This window comes from Sceloporus occidentalis, unplaced genomic scaffold (assembly GCF_023333645.1).
Source record: "Sceloporus occidentalis isolate IW3139 unplaced genomic scaffold, rSceOcc1.0.p SCAF_42, whole genome shotgun sequence".
NCBI classification, from domain to species: Eukaryota; Metazoa; Chordata; class Lepidosauria; order Squamata; family Phrynosomatidae; genus Sceloporus; species Sceloporus occidentalis.
Genome location: NW_028317022.1, coordinates 558,254 through 573,418, shown reverse-complemented (window position 1 = coordinate 573,418; position 15,165 = coordinate 558,254). Strand labels below are relative to the sequence as shown.

At 42.0% G+C, this 15,165-nt stretch overlaps 1 protein-coding gene across 1 annotated transcript in view; it reads right to left on the bottom strand.

Moving 5' to 3' along the window:
• Window positions 1–15,165, bottom strand: part of LOC149289848 (histone-lysine N-methyltransferase SMYD3-like) — a 359,885-nt gene that overhangs the window by 62,137 nt on the left and 282,583 nt on the right. The window contains exon 8 of the mRNA XM_089490127.1: window positions 1,345–1,455. Within this exon, the coding sequence (XP_089346253.1) occupies window positions 1,345–1,455 (111 nt within the window). The remainder of the gene's footprint in view (window positions 1–1,344; window positions 1,456–15,165) is intronic.

Genomic DNA, 15,165 nt, shown 5'->3' with positions numbered 1-15,165 from the left:
GGGGGAGGCAGAGTGGTGAATCAGGGAGAAGTTCAGGGTGGTGCAGGGCATTTATGGGGATCGGAGTGGCATATCAGGGTGCACAGTGGCATATAGGGAGGTATAAGGCATAAATGGGGGCGAGTGGCATATTGGAAGTTATAAGGCATATCAGGGGGGCATAAGACATATTTGGGGGTAAAACGTATATCAGGGGGCTCAGTTGTATATCACTGGCATATAAGGAGTATAAGGCATATCGGGGGCACAGTGGCATATCAGGGGCACAGTGGAATCTCTGGCATATAAGAGGTATAAGGCATATATGGGGCAGAGTGGCAAGCTGCGGGTCAGATGTGCATAACTGGGGGCAGTTTGGTAAATAAAAGAAAATATAAACAAGGCTTTTTTCTCAGTTTTTATTAAATATGAAAAATAGTTAACATATGAATTAATATTTACTAATAACTTTGTATTAAAACCTAGTTTGAGAAACACTGTGTTTGGGTTCTTGTAGTTTTTATTATTATGTCAGTAAAATAAGAAGGTGAATAGCGAGAGGCCATTGCAATAAAGAGATGAAAGTGTAAATTGTACGTTTTTTATATTATTTTAAATAAAAAAAATTGAATTTTTTATCCGATTAATCGATTAATCGAAAAAAATAATCGGCCAACTAATCGATTATTAAAATAATCGTTAGTTGCAGCCCTAAAAGAGTGGTTTGGGTCCTAGAGAGATACAGTAAAGTACTGGTTTTATTGACCTACTTGACCGGTATACTGGTTATATAAACATTGTTTGTATAGGCTGTGTACAATGGATAAATTTAGCCAGAGCTAAAAGCTGTATGGTAATTAGTGTTGGTAGTTTAAGGAAATAAGTATAACCAAGCAAAGAATATTGTGAAGGCTAGTAATTACATAGGAATGTAGTGCATGATAAGTGATTCTAGGATTCTCTTCTGTGGCCTATGTGAAATTTCCAATAAAAGGGCTAGTTTTATACATATTAATAGGACATGGGTAGAAAATGGTTGAGAAGTTGCTAAAGGTGGATAAAATTAGTTGGGTTTGAATGGCAGAAGGCATGACTAGAATTAATTCTGCCTCTTTTACTCGAACATGTCACTCTAGACATTTGCCTATTGGGAATTCTAGCCCTTGTCATAAATCGATACAGAAGTAGGAATAATAATAAAAAAAACCTAAGTGTTGTTAATTTCTAGGTTTGCAACAGATGTCAACAGAGGCTTGGCCTTCATACGAGATTGTTATAATCTTACTTAGTATAAAAGGTGCAGATACGGTTGACACATTTCGGAATGTATTATAATTAATGCAGAGGTTGGACTGCACAACGTACCGTATCATTTGACAAGCACCGATGACAATTACAGGTGAAGCAGTACTGGCGCTTGAGCTGATTCTGGCGTTGGTGTGTCGGCATCATCACGTCAATGTAACTGATAGTTAGCTGTTAATGACAAAAAAGAAAAGAAGTCGAAATTATGGAAAACAATATAGAGGACAATATGAGGTATATTGAAGACAATATTGACACCAATAACAAAATACCAATCCACATGCTCATTTGTTTTGTTAATTCTTAAACAATAAAAACAAAAGTGCCCTAGATTTGTGTATATTGCTTGGATTGGATGGTTTGGTTCATTTCTTTTTGGAGTTCATAGTTACACATCTAATTACAAAATAAAACCCTAGACAGTAATGTCATCTCAAACGGAAAACAAAATCCTTCTTGACTTCAAGAGAATCGGACTTACCCAGGATCAACAATACCTTATCTACTTTTACCCATGATAACCCTATATATATGCTTTTCAAATCTAAAAACGTAAATGTAAATGTTAACTTTTATATCCCGAAAAACACTTATTATGACTTCCTCTGTGTTTAAGAGGAAAGCTCCCAAGTGATGCCCACATGTTGTCTTTGAAGTATGATTTATAAAGAGTTTTTCAGAAAGATCTCTGTATTGACCTTGAACCCTTCATCATAACCCCACACAGACTTTTTTTCCACAGAAAACAATTCCAATTTGGACAGCCTTTCTTCATAGCTGACATTTTCCATTCCTTTAATCATTTTTGTAGCCCTTCTTTGGACCCCTATTTCAAGTATTTCTCTTTTTTTTGTACTGGTGTCCAAAACTGCACTGCATATTCTAGATATTCTTCTAAAAAGGTAAGACTTGTGCAAATGGACCAAAAATTATTTGCTTCTGGTCCAATCATTTTCAATTCCGTTTTGGGGGATGAATATCTGGAAGCTTTTTACAGTGACACAGCTCCGCTTTTTGTCTTCTTCTCTGTAGGCATGCTTCTCCATGAACTTCGCAAAATGGCGGGAGCTTCTGGGCACACCCTCTCCACTATTGGAGGAAAGATGAAAAGGGTGTGCCCAAAGGCCAGAAGAAGTCCGCGGAGAAGGTGTGCTCTGATCTCTTAAAACTATTCCCCTTTTAATACATCTTGATTGCTTTAGCAACAGCCTTGATGAAAAAAAAAATAAAAGTACAATTCAAGCAATACAAATTCACTTCGAACTTAAGATAAATGGCCCCATTCAGGACAACTAGAGGAATCTGGGAGATGCTAAGGTAAAATAATTCAACAAGACATTTCATTGAAGATGACATGACAAAATATCCTATAATAAACTGGGTTTTTTTTGTCCAGTTATCCTTATGTAACTAGTTGGTCAATTAATATTATTCTGTGATCTAGAGATCCTCATTACAGCATTCATCTTGACAAATATAGTGACTGCTTAAGGAAAAGCAATCATGCTGCAGCACATGTCTGTAACAAATACTACAATGCCACAAAACCTAGTTCCACTCCATAGGTAAGCAAGGATCATTTATTTTTCACATTAAAGTTCATTAATTTCATTAATTAATTTATAGGCTATTACACTCAATTTGGTAGCACAATTAGATATAGATCAGTTTATCTATCACACATATATCATTATAAAGGAAAAAAATGGTTCAGCACTCAACTCCCAGGAAGCTGGGTGCTAGCAGGAAAAAAGGGGACAGCATAAACCCTCTCGAAGTATACGAACACTGAAAAGAATCCCAGCACTCCAAACAGCTTCCAATCCTTAGGTTACTTTATTTAGAGAAAGCAAAACAAAAAAAGCAACGTTTCGACCAGGTACCTGGATGGGAGACTGCTTGGGAATACCATTTTTTTTGTTTTTATTTTTGGTCTGGTCACATGATCAGACATCGGCAGAAGGGTTTCAGGAAGAGATTAAGTTATAGAGACACAAGGTATTTACGATTTGATTAGTATGTGCCATTAATATTCCTGATTTTTTGTAATATACCTGTAGATGTAAACATTTAAATTATTGGATGTTTGTAAATCACTTGAGGATTGATTGTTTTTAAATAAGATATGTAATTATCACTAATTGTTTGCATTACTTGGCGTGACTTTTTCCTGACCCTGATTGGTTTATGCAGAATTATACTCATTACTTAAGTGTGTGATTTGGAATGTGTTAGCTTGACAAAGGCCCTGTTTGGCCGAAACGTTGCTTTTTTGTTTTGCTTTCTCTAAATAAAGTAACCTAAGGATTGGAAGCTGGGATTCTTTTCAGTGGTCACATATATCATTATAGGAATTTGCAATAATATTTTTAGTTTTTTCAAGTTTCATTATCTAAGATATATTTCAGATTAAGCAACATCTTAACATTAATGAAATACTGTTAAAGGAGGAGCTGACATTTCATTTAAGGAATCAAAATTAAGGGACCTTTTATCCTCGTTACTTCTTAAAATATCCAGTAGAAAGCAATATTAATATGAAAAGCACACTTCATCAAAAGATGAGGGGACTAGGCGTAGGCAGCCTTTATACTTCATTTGGAATTCCTAGACTGTACAAGTTGGATAAGTAAAAGTATCTAGTATTTTAATTACTGACCAACAATGCTATACAATCCATAATTTACAGGGGTTTACTAATTCTCAACCAAGATAACAGGGGTTATAATAAGGTGAACACAAATTGATCTTTAGCTGCTATATCAAGTAGAATTGGGAATAAATCTGAAAAACCCTTGAAACTTCTACATTCTAAAAAATATAAGTAGGTATAAAGGTTTTATGTATATCCATAGGGAGAGTCAGAGATAAACGTGAAATGCACAAATAGAACAACATGAGTATTGATGTATAATTGTGATACTATCTATAATTTGACTTTTTTTTTTTATGAGAAAACCAGACCATTTTCTCTCACCATTGAAAATTTACAGCTATATCTTCTGAGACTTTTTAATTTGAATCATATTAATAAGTTGGAAGAATGATTAGTTTACATGCCACTGCTTTAGTACAATGTTTTGATTGATGATAGGCTGTGTTTCAAGTACACACTATATTTGCATTGAGATTAGAGCACAAAACCCGAGGCTCTGATCAATCCCTAATAATTCTGCCTACACACTACTATCAAGGACTCATCAATATGCAGGTTTATATAAAATATAAATTGAACTAATGCGCTTCCACAGTGTATTCTCAAGAAAGGTTAAACTTTTATGTAACAATTATGCATACCTAGGAACTTTCCAGGGTAGGGTACATGGAGCTCTCCCTCTTTGGGCAGAGTGGATTTGGGATACGGCAAGGTGTCTATACATAAACACTTGCGTCCGCCACACAGAATTCCAGTGCCCACCACTCCTAATGTCATTTCCAGAGCACCGTGTAGTTACAAAGATAGCTGACTGCTAGGTCGCGAGTACTGTGTGGTAGGACCCTGGAGGTAGTAAGTAGTAGTAGTGGCTTTTTCTTGGGGAGATGATGGGGTTGTTAAATAAGATTGTTAAGATTGAACAGAACAGGATGTAGTGAAGAAAAAGAAAGGAAAAAGGCATGCAGAATAAAAAAGGACAACAAGAGAGAAAAAATACAGAAAAAGGGCAGAGTGGCTTTAAGCAGAAAAAAGTGAGAGAAGTTATTAAAAAAGGTGCAACAAAAGAGATTTAGCAAATATACATTTTTTCTAGCTGTCTAGTAGAATGTACTTCTTGCAGTCCATTTTCACTTTAATCTCTGATTCTTTTTATTTTGCTATACCTTTTTTTGCATCTCTATTAGTGACTTCTTGCTGAGCTCTCTTTTCCCTTTGATGTCTCTTTTCTTTGTTTATTTGATTCCTATGAAATAATAAGGCAGAGGCAAAGGAGACAGCAAGAAAAAAGGGGAGAGGGGCTTGAAAAAAACACAAAAAAGAAAGAGCAGCCCTGGAAATATTTGGACATCAACCCCCTATATTTTTTTGCATGGGGTAGAACTAGAAAACCAGAGTGCTCCAGGCACCCCAAGTTCACAAGCAACATGTCCCACAGTGCCACCTTTGCTCCCAAACAGCATGTCTGTGCCATCTTTTCCCCCAAGCAGCTTATCTGTGCCAGCTCTGTCCCTTAAACTGCATGCCAGTGCCACCTCTGCCCCTAAAAAAGCTTGCCTGTGCCAGCTCTGCTTTTGAAACAGTCTCTCCTGCACCCCCTTACCTCACCTGCAGATTTCACTGGTTCTCGTTGATGTCTATTCAGCCCAACGGCTGCCTAACATGGGCCCACATTATGTGAGGAAACTCCCTTTACCCTAGCAGAAATCTGTGCGGGAAAACAGCATTTCTTTGCACAGTGTGTGGCGCCACAGCGGCAACTGCGGGCCTGTGTTAGGAGGCTGTTGGGCCGCATAGACATCTGTGCGGCCCCAGTGCTGCTCAGCCGGCTCCCGGACCGGACGGCCCACCAGGAAGTCTCCTGGTTTCCCCGTCGGCCAATCAGGCCCTGGATATGGCAAAAGCAATCATACAAGAAAACAGAGGAGAGCTTGTAGAACATAGAAAATCTGCTTATATTGCCACTTTTCAAGCATGGGCAGATCTGGAGGGGGGTGTAATGGGGCAATTGCCCCACTGATAATCTGAGGCGGCAGATAGGGGTGCCAGAAAACACAGGTGGAAATCCAAAAAGCAGGCAACAGCAGTAGCACACCGCCGAGGACAGGAACACGTAGGGAACACGCCAAGATAGCCGGGGTCTGATACACGGAGAGGACATGCCAAGATAGCCGGGGTCTGGTACATGGAGAGGACACGCCAAGATAGATGGGGTTTGGTACACGGAGAGGACACGTCAAGGATAGCCGGGGTCTGGTACACGTTAAAGGGTAGCAAGGAAATACAAGAGCTATGGGTCTGCTATGCTTCCAAGTTTGTGGGAACAGCTTGGAAAAGGCCATTTTCTATTCCAGCATGACTATGCCCCAATGCACAAAGCAAGGTCCATAAAGACATGGTTGGATGAGTTTGGTGTAGAAGAACTTGACTGGTCGCACAGAGCCCTGACCTTAACCCCATTGAACTCCTTTGGGATGAACTGCAACGGAGATTGCAAACCAGGCCTTCTTGTCCAACATCAGTGCCTGACCTCACAAATGCTGAACTGGATGAGTCTTGTGGAACGCCTTCCCAGGAGAGTGGAAGCTGCTATAGCTGCAAAGAGGGGACCAGCTACATAGTGATGTCTATGTATTTAGAATGTAATGTCATGAAAAGTCCATGTTGGTGTAATGGTCAGGTGTCCACTGTCCACCAATACCTTTGTCCATATAGTATATAGATATATATCACATACGGTTTGTTTCAAATATATTTTGCTTTCCTAACCTATAAACATTGTTATATAGGTTTATTTGGTGTACACAATGGCAAAATGGAAGATTCAGCAAACATAGTTTTAACTAAAAAGCTGAACCATGATTATTATTACAATTCAGCTAAGTAGGGGAAAAAGGCATTATAGGCAGGATTTCATATTCAAGCCAAGGGCACTTAATGCTGAATGGGGTGCTGTGACTAATTTAAGGGGCTTGGCAGAATACTGTGACGGTATTATCCCTATTCTTTTAAATTAAATCTAAAGTATATCCTTGGGCTTACTTTTAAGTTGCATAACCATAATGAATCAGTTAATCTTTAATTAGGCAGATTACACAGGATATCAGGTTAGTTAAACAATGTTTATCCCAAATTATTATGTAGCTTTTAATGAACGATGATTCATCTTGACTTGTAGCCGGCAAGCACACAGCTCTTAATTATCACATGTACCACTTTAACATAAACTGTAGTTCAATGCACCATGTTTTTTTCTGGTACGGATAAAAGAACATTGGAAGGATTTTTTTTTAAATAATGACTGTGAATATTGGATCTCTGTTCTTGTATTATTTTTAGACAGATGTCCCAAATTGATTTGTGACTTAAGACTAGACAGTTCAATTGGTATTTTCACAGTTTAGTCACTCTACAGGGATATAAAACCCATTCTGTTTTAAATTAAAAAGAAAAAATAGATTTTCACATTGTTTTAAAATAAATATATAATATGATTTGTAAAAATGTAACAATCAGTTTATACCAGTGTTTGGCATGTGACATTATTGATATTATTTCACTACGATTGCTGGACGTGGAGTTCTAAAGCAGTCATTATAGCATAACATCTTTTGTATACTACACACTGATGTATAATAAGCACACTTAAAGGGTTAAATTTTCAAGAAAACTTTATATTCAGGCCATGTTTTTTTTGTAATATAAACACACTTTCATAATCTCCTAAAATACAAAAAATTTGTCAGTATTACCTCTTACTGGCAACTTGATGAATGCTTGAACGGCTGTTATAAAGTCTGATAGAATATCTTAACTCCCTGAATTTCAAATGGGCAATTGTTTCAGGGTGTGTGGTTAGAGGAATTGCTAGGGGCTTGCATATCCCACCCAGTTCTCCCAGTTTATGTGGTACAGTCATGTTTTTGGTAGTTTGTCCGGAATTTCCAGATTGCGGAAGCAGAATCTCCCTCGATGCAGCGTTCAGCCTGCAATGTGGTCGTTTTCTTCCCATGTAGTCATAGGATAGGCATTTACTAAAACCTATGTGACTGGATGACCTATAGATAGCTATTTATATACTGTACTGATTAAAGAATTTATAAGAAGCATCATTTCTTTATGCAGTTTAATTAATAAAACAGTTTTCTCTGTTATTGTGACTGTGTTGGCTAAATAAATCAAACCTACCAAATATTCAAAGCTCCCCAAACAGAAGACCAATGGTGGAAAAAGTGGCTGTGGGATTTCAGTTTAAATAACCCTATGCAATGGTGTTTATAGATCCAAATAAGCTATGCATATGTAACAAGTACACTGATTGCCAGAAATAAACAGACAAGCTATATCATTATCATTAATTGCTTCCTAAGCTCTTTTAAATCAGGCATCTGTTGCCATATTTTATATGGCGGACATTGACGTCCAGGGGAGGGGCCACACGGGGCCCCTGCTGCAGATCTCGGTGTTGCTGAATGCCTCAACATAAAAAAAAGATTGTAGATTATAGATTGCTTTCTACACCCGTTTAAAGTCATGACGTGCCAGGCACGTCAATTGTTGCCAACGGCATGTTTTTCCGTGACGTGCCTGGCAATGCTCAGATTAATTGCAAAAAACAGACTCTACAGGCCTCAGTTAACATGTTAAATGTCAATGTTCATGACAGTACAATGTGAAAAAGACTGAACAAGTATGGTTTGTTTGGAAGGGCTGCCAAGAGAAAGCCTCTTCTTTCAAAAAAGAGCATGGCAGCACAACTTAGGTTTGCAAAGTTGCATCTGAACAAATCACAAATCATTTAGACAGACAAGACCAAAGTGGAGATGTTTGGCCATAATGCGAAAACCAAACACAGCATATCAGCACAAATACCTCATACCAACTGTCACGCACGGTGGTAGAGGGGTGATGATTTGGGCTTGTTTTGCAGCCACAGGACATGGCAACCTTGCAGTGATTGAGTCGACCAATAACTCCTCTGTAGACCAAAGTATTCTAGAGTAAAATGTGTTAGCGTGCATGTGTCTTTCCCCTCTTGCAAGAATAAAAAACTTTCCTGAAACATACCAAGCCCTCTGCAAAGCACCATCTGAAACAATCTGAGGAGGGGCACTTGCAAGAATCAAAAAGGTATCCAATCTCCTTTGGACTTTGCCAGATCAGATCTGCAAGCAAGTTTGCTAATTCATATTTTGTATTATTATGCTTTTTTACCTGTATATGTACCAAATATGCCTTTTGGGGACATTGTTTCTTTTTTGTACACCTTGAGAAAGTACATCCCCTTGTCTTGATCCCCTCCCCCTCTGGCCTCCTAAAGCCATAACCCAACTCTTTTTCTCGCCTAAAAACAATCTTCTCTTATTCATCTCTCTTTCCCCTCTTATAGCTTTTCTGAAACATCCCAAGACCTCTTCAGACCACAATCTGAAACCAAGCACTAAGCACAGTGTCACAATCACCCCTTCGGTACTGCTCGCGCGCGACGGCTTCCTAATACCCCGTTCACCCCTTCGGTGCCGAAGACTGCTCACGCGCGACGGTTTCCAGGGGTATCCATTAACCCCTCCGATGCAGGTGGTCGGGAGTCCAACCACCGGCATCGAGGATGGAGGTCTGGAGCTGGGAGTTTTGCTTCTACCGGGCATCATATTGCCTGGCGAAGCAGTGACTCCCAGCATCTGGTACTTGCCCGTGCTTGGTCCGGTGCTATTCCTCCTGGTAGTACGGAGGGGGGTGCGGCCGGTCTGCTTCAGAGGCGGGGTTCTGGGAGATCCTCCAGTGCTACTGTGTCACGGGCTGGGGGGCGGAGCCTGTGATTTGGCGCCGGTTTTAAATACCCCGGATATGCTTTGTCTGGTACCCTGTTGTGGTCTTCATTGCTGTTGATTCCTGTTGTTTGTTCTCTGAGTATCTCCGGATTTTTGACCCTTTGCCTGCCGATTCTGTACCGTATCCTGTGTCTCCTGGTTTCCAGTTTTGGCTCGTCTGACTACCCGCTCTGTTGCTGACCCGGCTTGTAGGACTACCCTCTCTGTTGCTGACCCGGCTTGTAAGACTTCCCGCTTTCGTGCTTTGACCCGGCTTCTCTGACCATCCTGACCGTTATTTCCCTGGCGTTGCTGTATTGGCTCCTGGCTTCTGCGTTTGCTGTTCATACCCTTGCATCCAACCCATTCCTATTATCCGCTTGCACCTGGCCTCCTCACTGTTGGGATCATCTAAGTCCCAGCTCCCTGTCACTAAGGGTTTCCTTTGGTGGTTGGGTTCTGGGCAGAACAACTCCTGCGGTGTGCGCCATTGTGTAAGCGGTCGTGACATTACAACAGGGTCATGGATCGCTCCGAGTTGGGCAAGATTTTATCTGCGCATGGACAGCTTTTGGAGTCTCATGAATCTCGGTTCAAACGTATGCAAGAAACCCTTGATCAGATGGCTCGTGCTATGCAAGTTTTAGTCCGTCGCTCTGATCCAGCTACCGAGAGTTCAGTTTCCACGCCTACTTCTTCTGCCACGGCTGAAGCTTCCTTTACTGCTACTGCTTCAGGAGCCGCTCCTGCACCTGTCAAAAATCAGGGAGACCCTGATGCCTGCCGGGGCTTTTTGAACCAGTGTCTCATTCAATTTGAACTTGCTCCCCACATGTTTTCTTCGGAAAAAGCGAAAGTTGGCTATTTGAAGTCCCTATTGACAGGAAGAGCTTTAGCCTGGGCTTCTCCACTATGGGAGAGGGACTCTCATCTGATATATAATTGCAGTTCCTTTATGTCGGCCTTCCGTAAGACCTTTGATGTTCCGGGCAAAGCTTCTACAGCCTCTCTATCGCTCCTTCATGTTTCCCAAGGATCCCGTTCGGTAGCAGAGTACGCCATTGAATTCAAAACCATTGCAGCTGAGGTTAATTGGTCTGATGAAGCCTTAATTGCTGCCTTCTATGACGGACTATCTGAAAGATTGAAAGATGAGCTATCCACCAGAGATCAACCTAGTGACCTTGAAGATTTTGTGTCCTTAGCTCTTAAATTGGACAACAGGATCAGGGAACGGCAATCTCAAAAAGCCAAAAGAGTTGAACGTGTCTTCTATCGCTCTACGCCAGCTGAGTCCCTCTCAGGCCCTAATACCGTGAGTTCATCTACTGAAGAACCTGTGCAACTGGGAGCCACCAAACTGACGTCTGCTGAAAAGTTCCGCCGCAGAACTGAGGGACTCTGTTTATACTGTGGATTAAAGGGTAATTTTGTTCGTAACTGTCCTAAGAAACCGGAAAACTTCCGCACCCAGTTCAAGTAAAGGAGCCTTGTCTGGGTGAGGTCTGTTCAGCTCCTTCTAATGACTGTTTGCTAGTTCCTGTTTCCTTGGAATGGAATAAAAAGAAAATTTCTACTTTTGCCATGATTGATTCGGGGGCTGCCGGCTCCTTCATTGATCAAACCTTCGTTCGTCTGCATCAGATTCCGCTTCTACAAGTATTCTCTCCTATCGCTGTTACGGCTATTGATGGTAGACCTCTACACCCTTCGTGTATTACTCTGCAAACCTGTCCCCTTCTGTTCTCCGTGGCTTTACTGCATCAAGAATCTATGCGATTTCATGTTATTTTATCTCCCAGATGTCCAGTAGTGTTGGGTCTGCCCTGGCTTCGTACCCATAGTCCGTCAATTGGCTGGCAGACTGGTGATATCCTGGCTTGGGGTCCTAATTGTGTTCATTCCTGCCTCTCCAACATCACGATTAAAGATGCGCCTGTTTCTACGGTTTCCTCCTCCTTCGTACCTTGGGCATACCACTCCTATACGGACGTGTTTGATAAGAAACAAGCGGAGGTTCTACCTCCTCACCGTTCCTACGACTGTCCCATTGAGCTTCTCCCAGGCACCATTCCTCCTAGGGGACGTACTTACCCTTTATCTTTGCCTGAATCACGTGCATTGGAATACTACATTAAAGAGAACCTAATGAAATGTTTCATTAGGAAATCTACCTCTCCGGCAGGGGCGGGTTTTTTCTTTGTAACTAAAAAGGATGGCGGTTTAAGACCATGTATTGACTATCGTGGACTGAATCAAATTACGATAAAGAATAAGTATCCGTTACCCCTCATTCCACAACTGTTTGACAGACTTCGGGGTTCTATCATCGTCACTAAATTAGATCTCAGAGGGGCCTATAATCTCATTCGTATACGTGAGGGGAACAAATGGAAGACTGCGTTTAACACCCGCATGGGGCATTATGAATACACTGTAATGCCGTTCGGACTCTGTAATGCGCCTGCGGTCTTTCAAGAATTTATTAATGACATTTTCAGAGACATCTCCTTGCAATTCGTCATAGTCTATTTAGACGACATATTGATCCACTCTCCCGATTTGTCCTCACAGCGTAGACATGTCCGCATTGTGCTTCAACGCCTTCGTCAGAATCGTCTGTATGCTAAATTAGAGAAATGTGTATTCGAAGTTCCGAAAGTGTCATTTTTGGGTTACATTATATCAGCCTCTGGTTTCGAGATGGACCCACAGAAACCATCTGCGATCTCTGACTGGCCTCAACCTCAGGCCCTTAAGCCCCTCCAGAGATTTTTGGGGTTCGCCAATTACTACAGAAAATTAATTCATAATTTTTCTAAAATTGTTGCACCTCTCACTTGCATGACCAAGAAGGGAGCCGATTGTCGCAATTGGTCAGAAGAAGCTGTTTGTGCATTTTCTCAGTTAAAACTGGCTTTCGCCGCTGCTCCCGCTTTAAGACATCCTGTTTCTAAGCCATTTGTGATTGAAGTAGACGCCTCTGAAATAGGGGTCGGAGCAGTATTATCCCAAAGAAGGGAATTTCATGATAAACTTTATCCCTGTGCTTTTTTTTCCAAGAAATTCTCCCTGGCGGAATCAAATTATGACGTAGGGAATCGTGAACTTTTGGGCATCATTATGGCCCTTCAGGAGTGGAGACATCTCCTCGAGGGGGCCAGGAATCCTATTACTATATTGACCGATCACAAAAATTTAGAATATTTAAGTAGGGCCAAACGTCTCAATCCTCGGCAAGCAAGATGGTCACTTTTTCTCTCCAGGTTTCAGTTTGTTATTTCTTATCGACCTGGTTCTAAGAATATCAAAGCTGATGCTCTGTCTAGACAATTTGACGCTGTCACTAACACTACAACCCCTCCTGAACCCATTTTAGCTCCCTCTCAGATCATTGATTCTGTTACTACTCGCGTGACTTCTACACAACATACCCGTCTTCTTAAGGTACAGTCTAGGGTCCTAGTTCACAGCAAGTGGCCTGTCAACACCTTGTTCGTGCCCGAGGCTTATAGGGAAGAGGTGTTACGTTGGGTACATGCGTCTCTGCCTTCGGGTCATCCTTGTGCTTAGCGTACCAAGGAGATTATTGGGAGGAAATTTTGGTGGCCTACGATAGATAAAGATTGTAAGCAATTTGTCGCCGCCTGTATTCCTTGTGCTACAGCCAAGGGTTCCCATTCAAGACCTATGGGTCTCCTGCTTCCATTATCTGTTCCGTCGCGCCCTTGGTCTCACTTGGCAATGGATTTTATTGTAGAGTTGCCTCCATCCGCAGGCAATACCGTAATTTTCGTTGTCGTCAATCGCTTCTCCAAGATGGCTCATTTTGTGCCGCTCGCTAAGCTGCCTTTTGCCCCTGACCTAGTACCTATTTTTATCAGGGAAATAGTTTGTCTTCATGGTGTTCCTCAGAAAATTGTATCTGATAGGGGGGTTCAATTTACAGCCTTGTTTTGGAGGACCTTTTGTAAATCCATAAATATAGCTTTGGCCTTTTCCTCCCCATACCACCCTCAATCTAATGGTATTTCTGAGAGAACCAACCAATCTCTTGAGCAATTTCTTAGACTGTTTGTGGGGGATCATCAGGATGATTGGTCTCAACTATTGCCCTGGGCTGAGTTTGCCAGGAATAATTCAGTTCATGAAGCCTCCAAAGTTTCCCCGTTCTTTTGTACCTATGGTTTCCACCCTGCGGTGTTACCTGATTCTTTTGACACTTCCCCCATCCCAGCGATTGACCATTATGTCAGGCAATTGCCCTCCTTGTGGAAGTCTGTACATTTGCCGCTGATGTTTATAGACTCCAGGCCAATCGTCATCGTCGCCTAGCTCCCTCATATTCGGTGGGCGATAGAGTCTGGCTGTCAACCAAGAACTTTAAGCTCAGGGTACCTTCCATGAAGTTGGCTCCTAGATACATGTTCGTAAGATTAATCCGGTTACTTACCAATTGGTTCTCCCTTCGTCTCTCAGGGTTCCGCGTACGTTCCATGTTTCTCTCCTTAAACCTCTTGTTTCTAATAAGTTCGCTAAGTATACTCCTCGTCCCCGTGCTATATTGGTGGAGTCTCAAGAAGAATATGAGGTCCAATCTATTCTCGATGCTAAAAGAATCCGTAACTCTGTTTATTACCTGGTCCATTGGAAAGGTTATGGTCCGAAGGAGAGGTCCTGGGTTTCTCATTGGGATCTTCATGTTTCTGCTTTGCTCCGTAGGTTCTATTCGAAATTTCCTGATAAACCCAGGATAGATCGGCCTGTGGCCAGCCCTCGAGAGGGGGGTAATGTCACCCCTTCGTTACTGCTCGCGCGGTTTCCAGGGGTATCCATTAACCCCTTCGATGCGGGTGGTCGGGAGTCCAACCACCGGCATCGAGGACGGAGGTCTGGAGTTAGGATTCTTGCTTCTGCCAGGCATCATACTGCCTGGCGAAGCAGTGACTCCCAGCATCTGGTACTTACCCGCGCTCGGTCCGGTGCTATTCCTCCTGGTAGTATGGAGGAGGTGCGGCAGGTCTGCTTCAGAGGCGGGGTTCTGGGAGATCCTCCAGTGCTTCTGTGTCACGGGCTGGGGGGCGGAGCCTGTGATTTGGCACCGGTTTTAAATACCCCGGATATGCTTTGTCTGATACCCTGTTGTGGTCTTGCTGTTGATTCCTGTCATTTGTTCTCTGAGTATCTCCGGATTTTTGACCCTTTGCCTGCCTAACCATCCTTTGCCTGACTATTCTGTACCGTATCCTGTGTCTCCTGGTTTCCAGTTTTGGCTCGTCTGACTACCCGCTCTGTTGCTGACCCGGCTTGTAGGACTACTCTCTCTGTTGCTGACCCGGCTTGTAGGACTTCCCGCTTTCGTGTTTTGACCCGGCTTCTCTGACCATCCTGACCGTTATTTCCCTGGCGTTGCTGTAT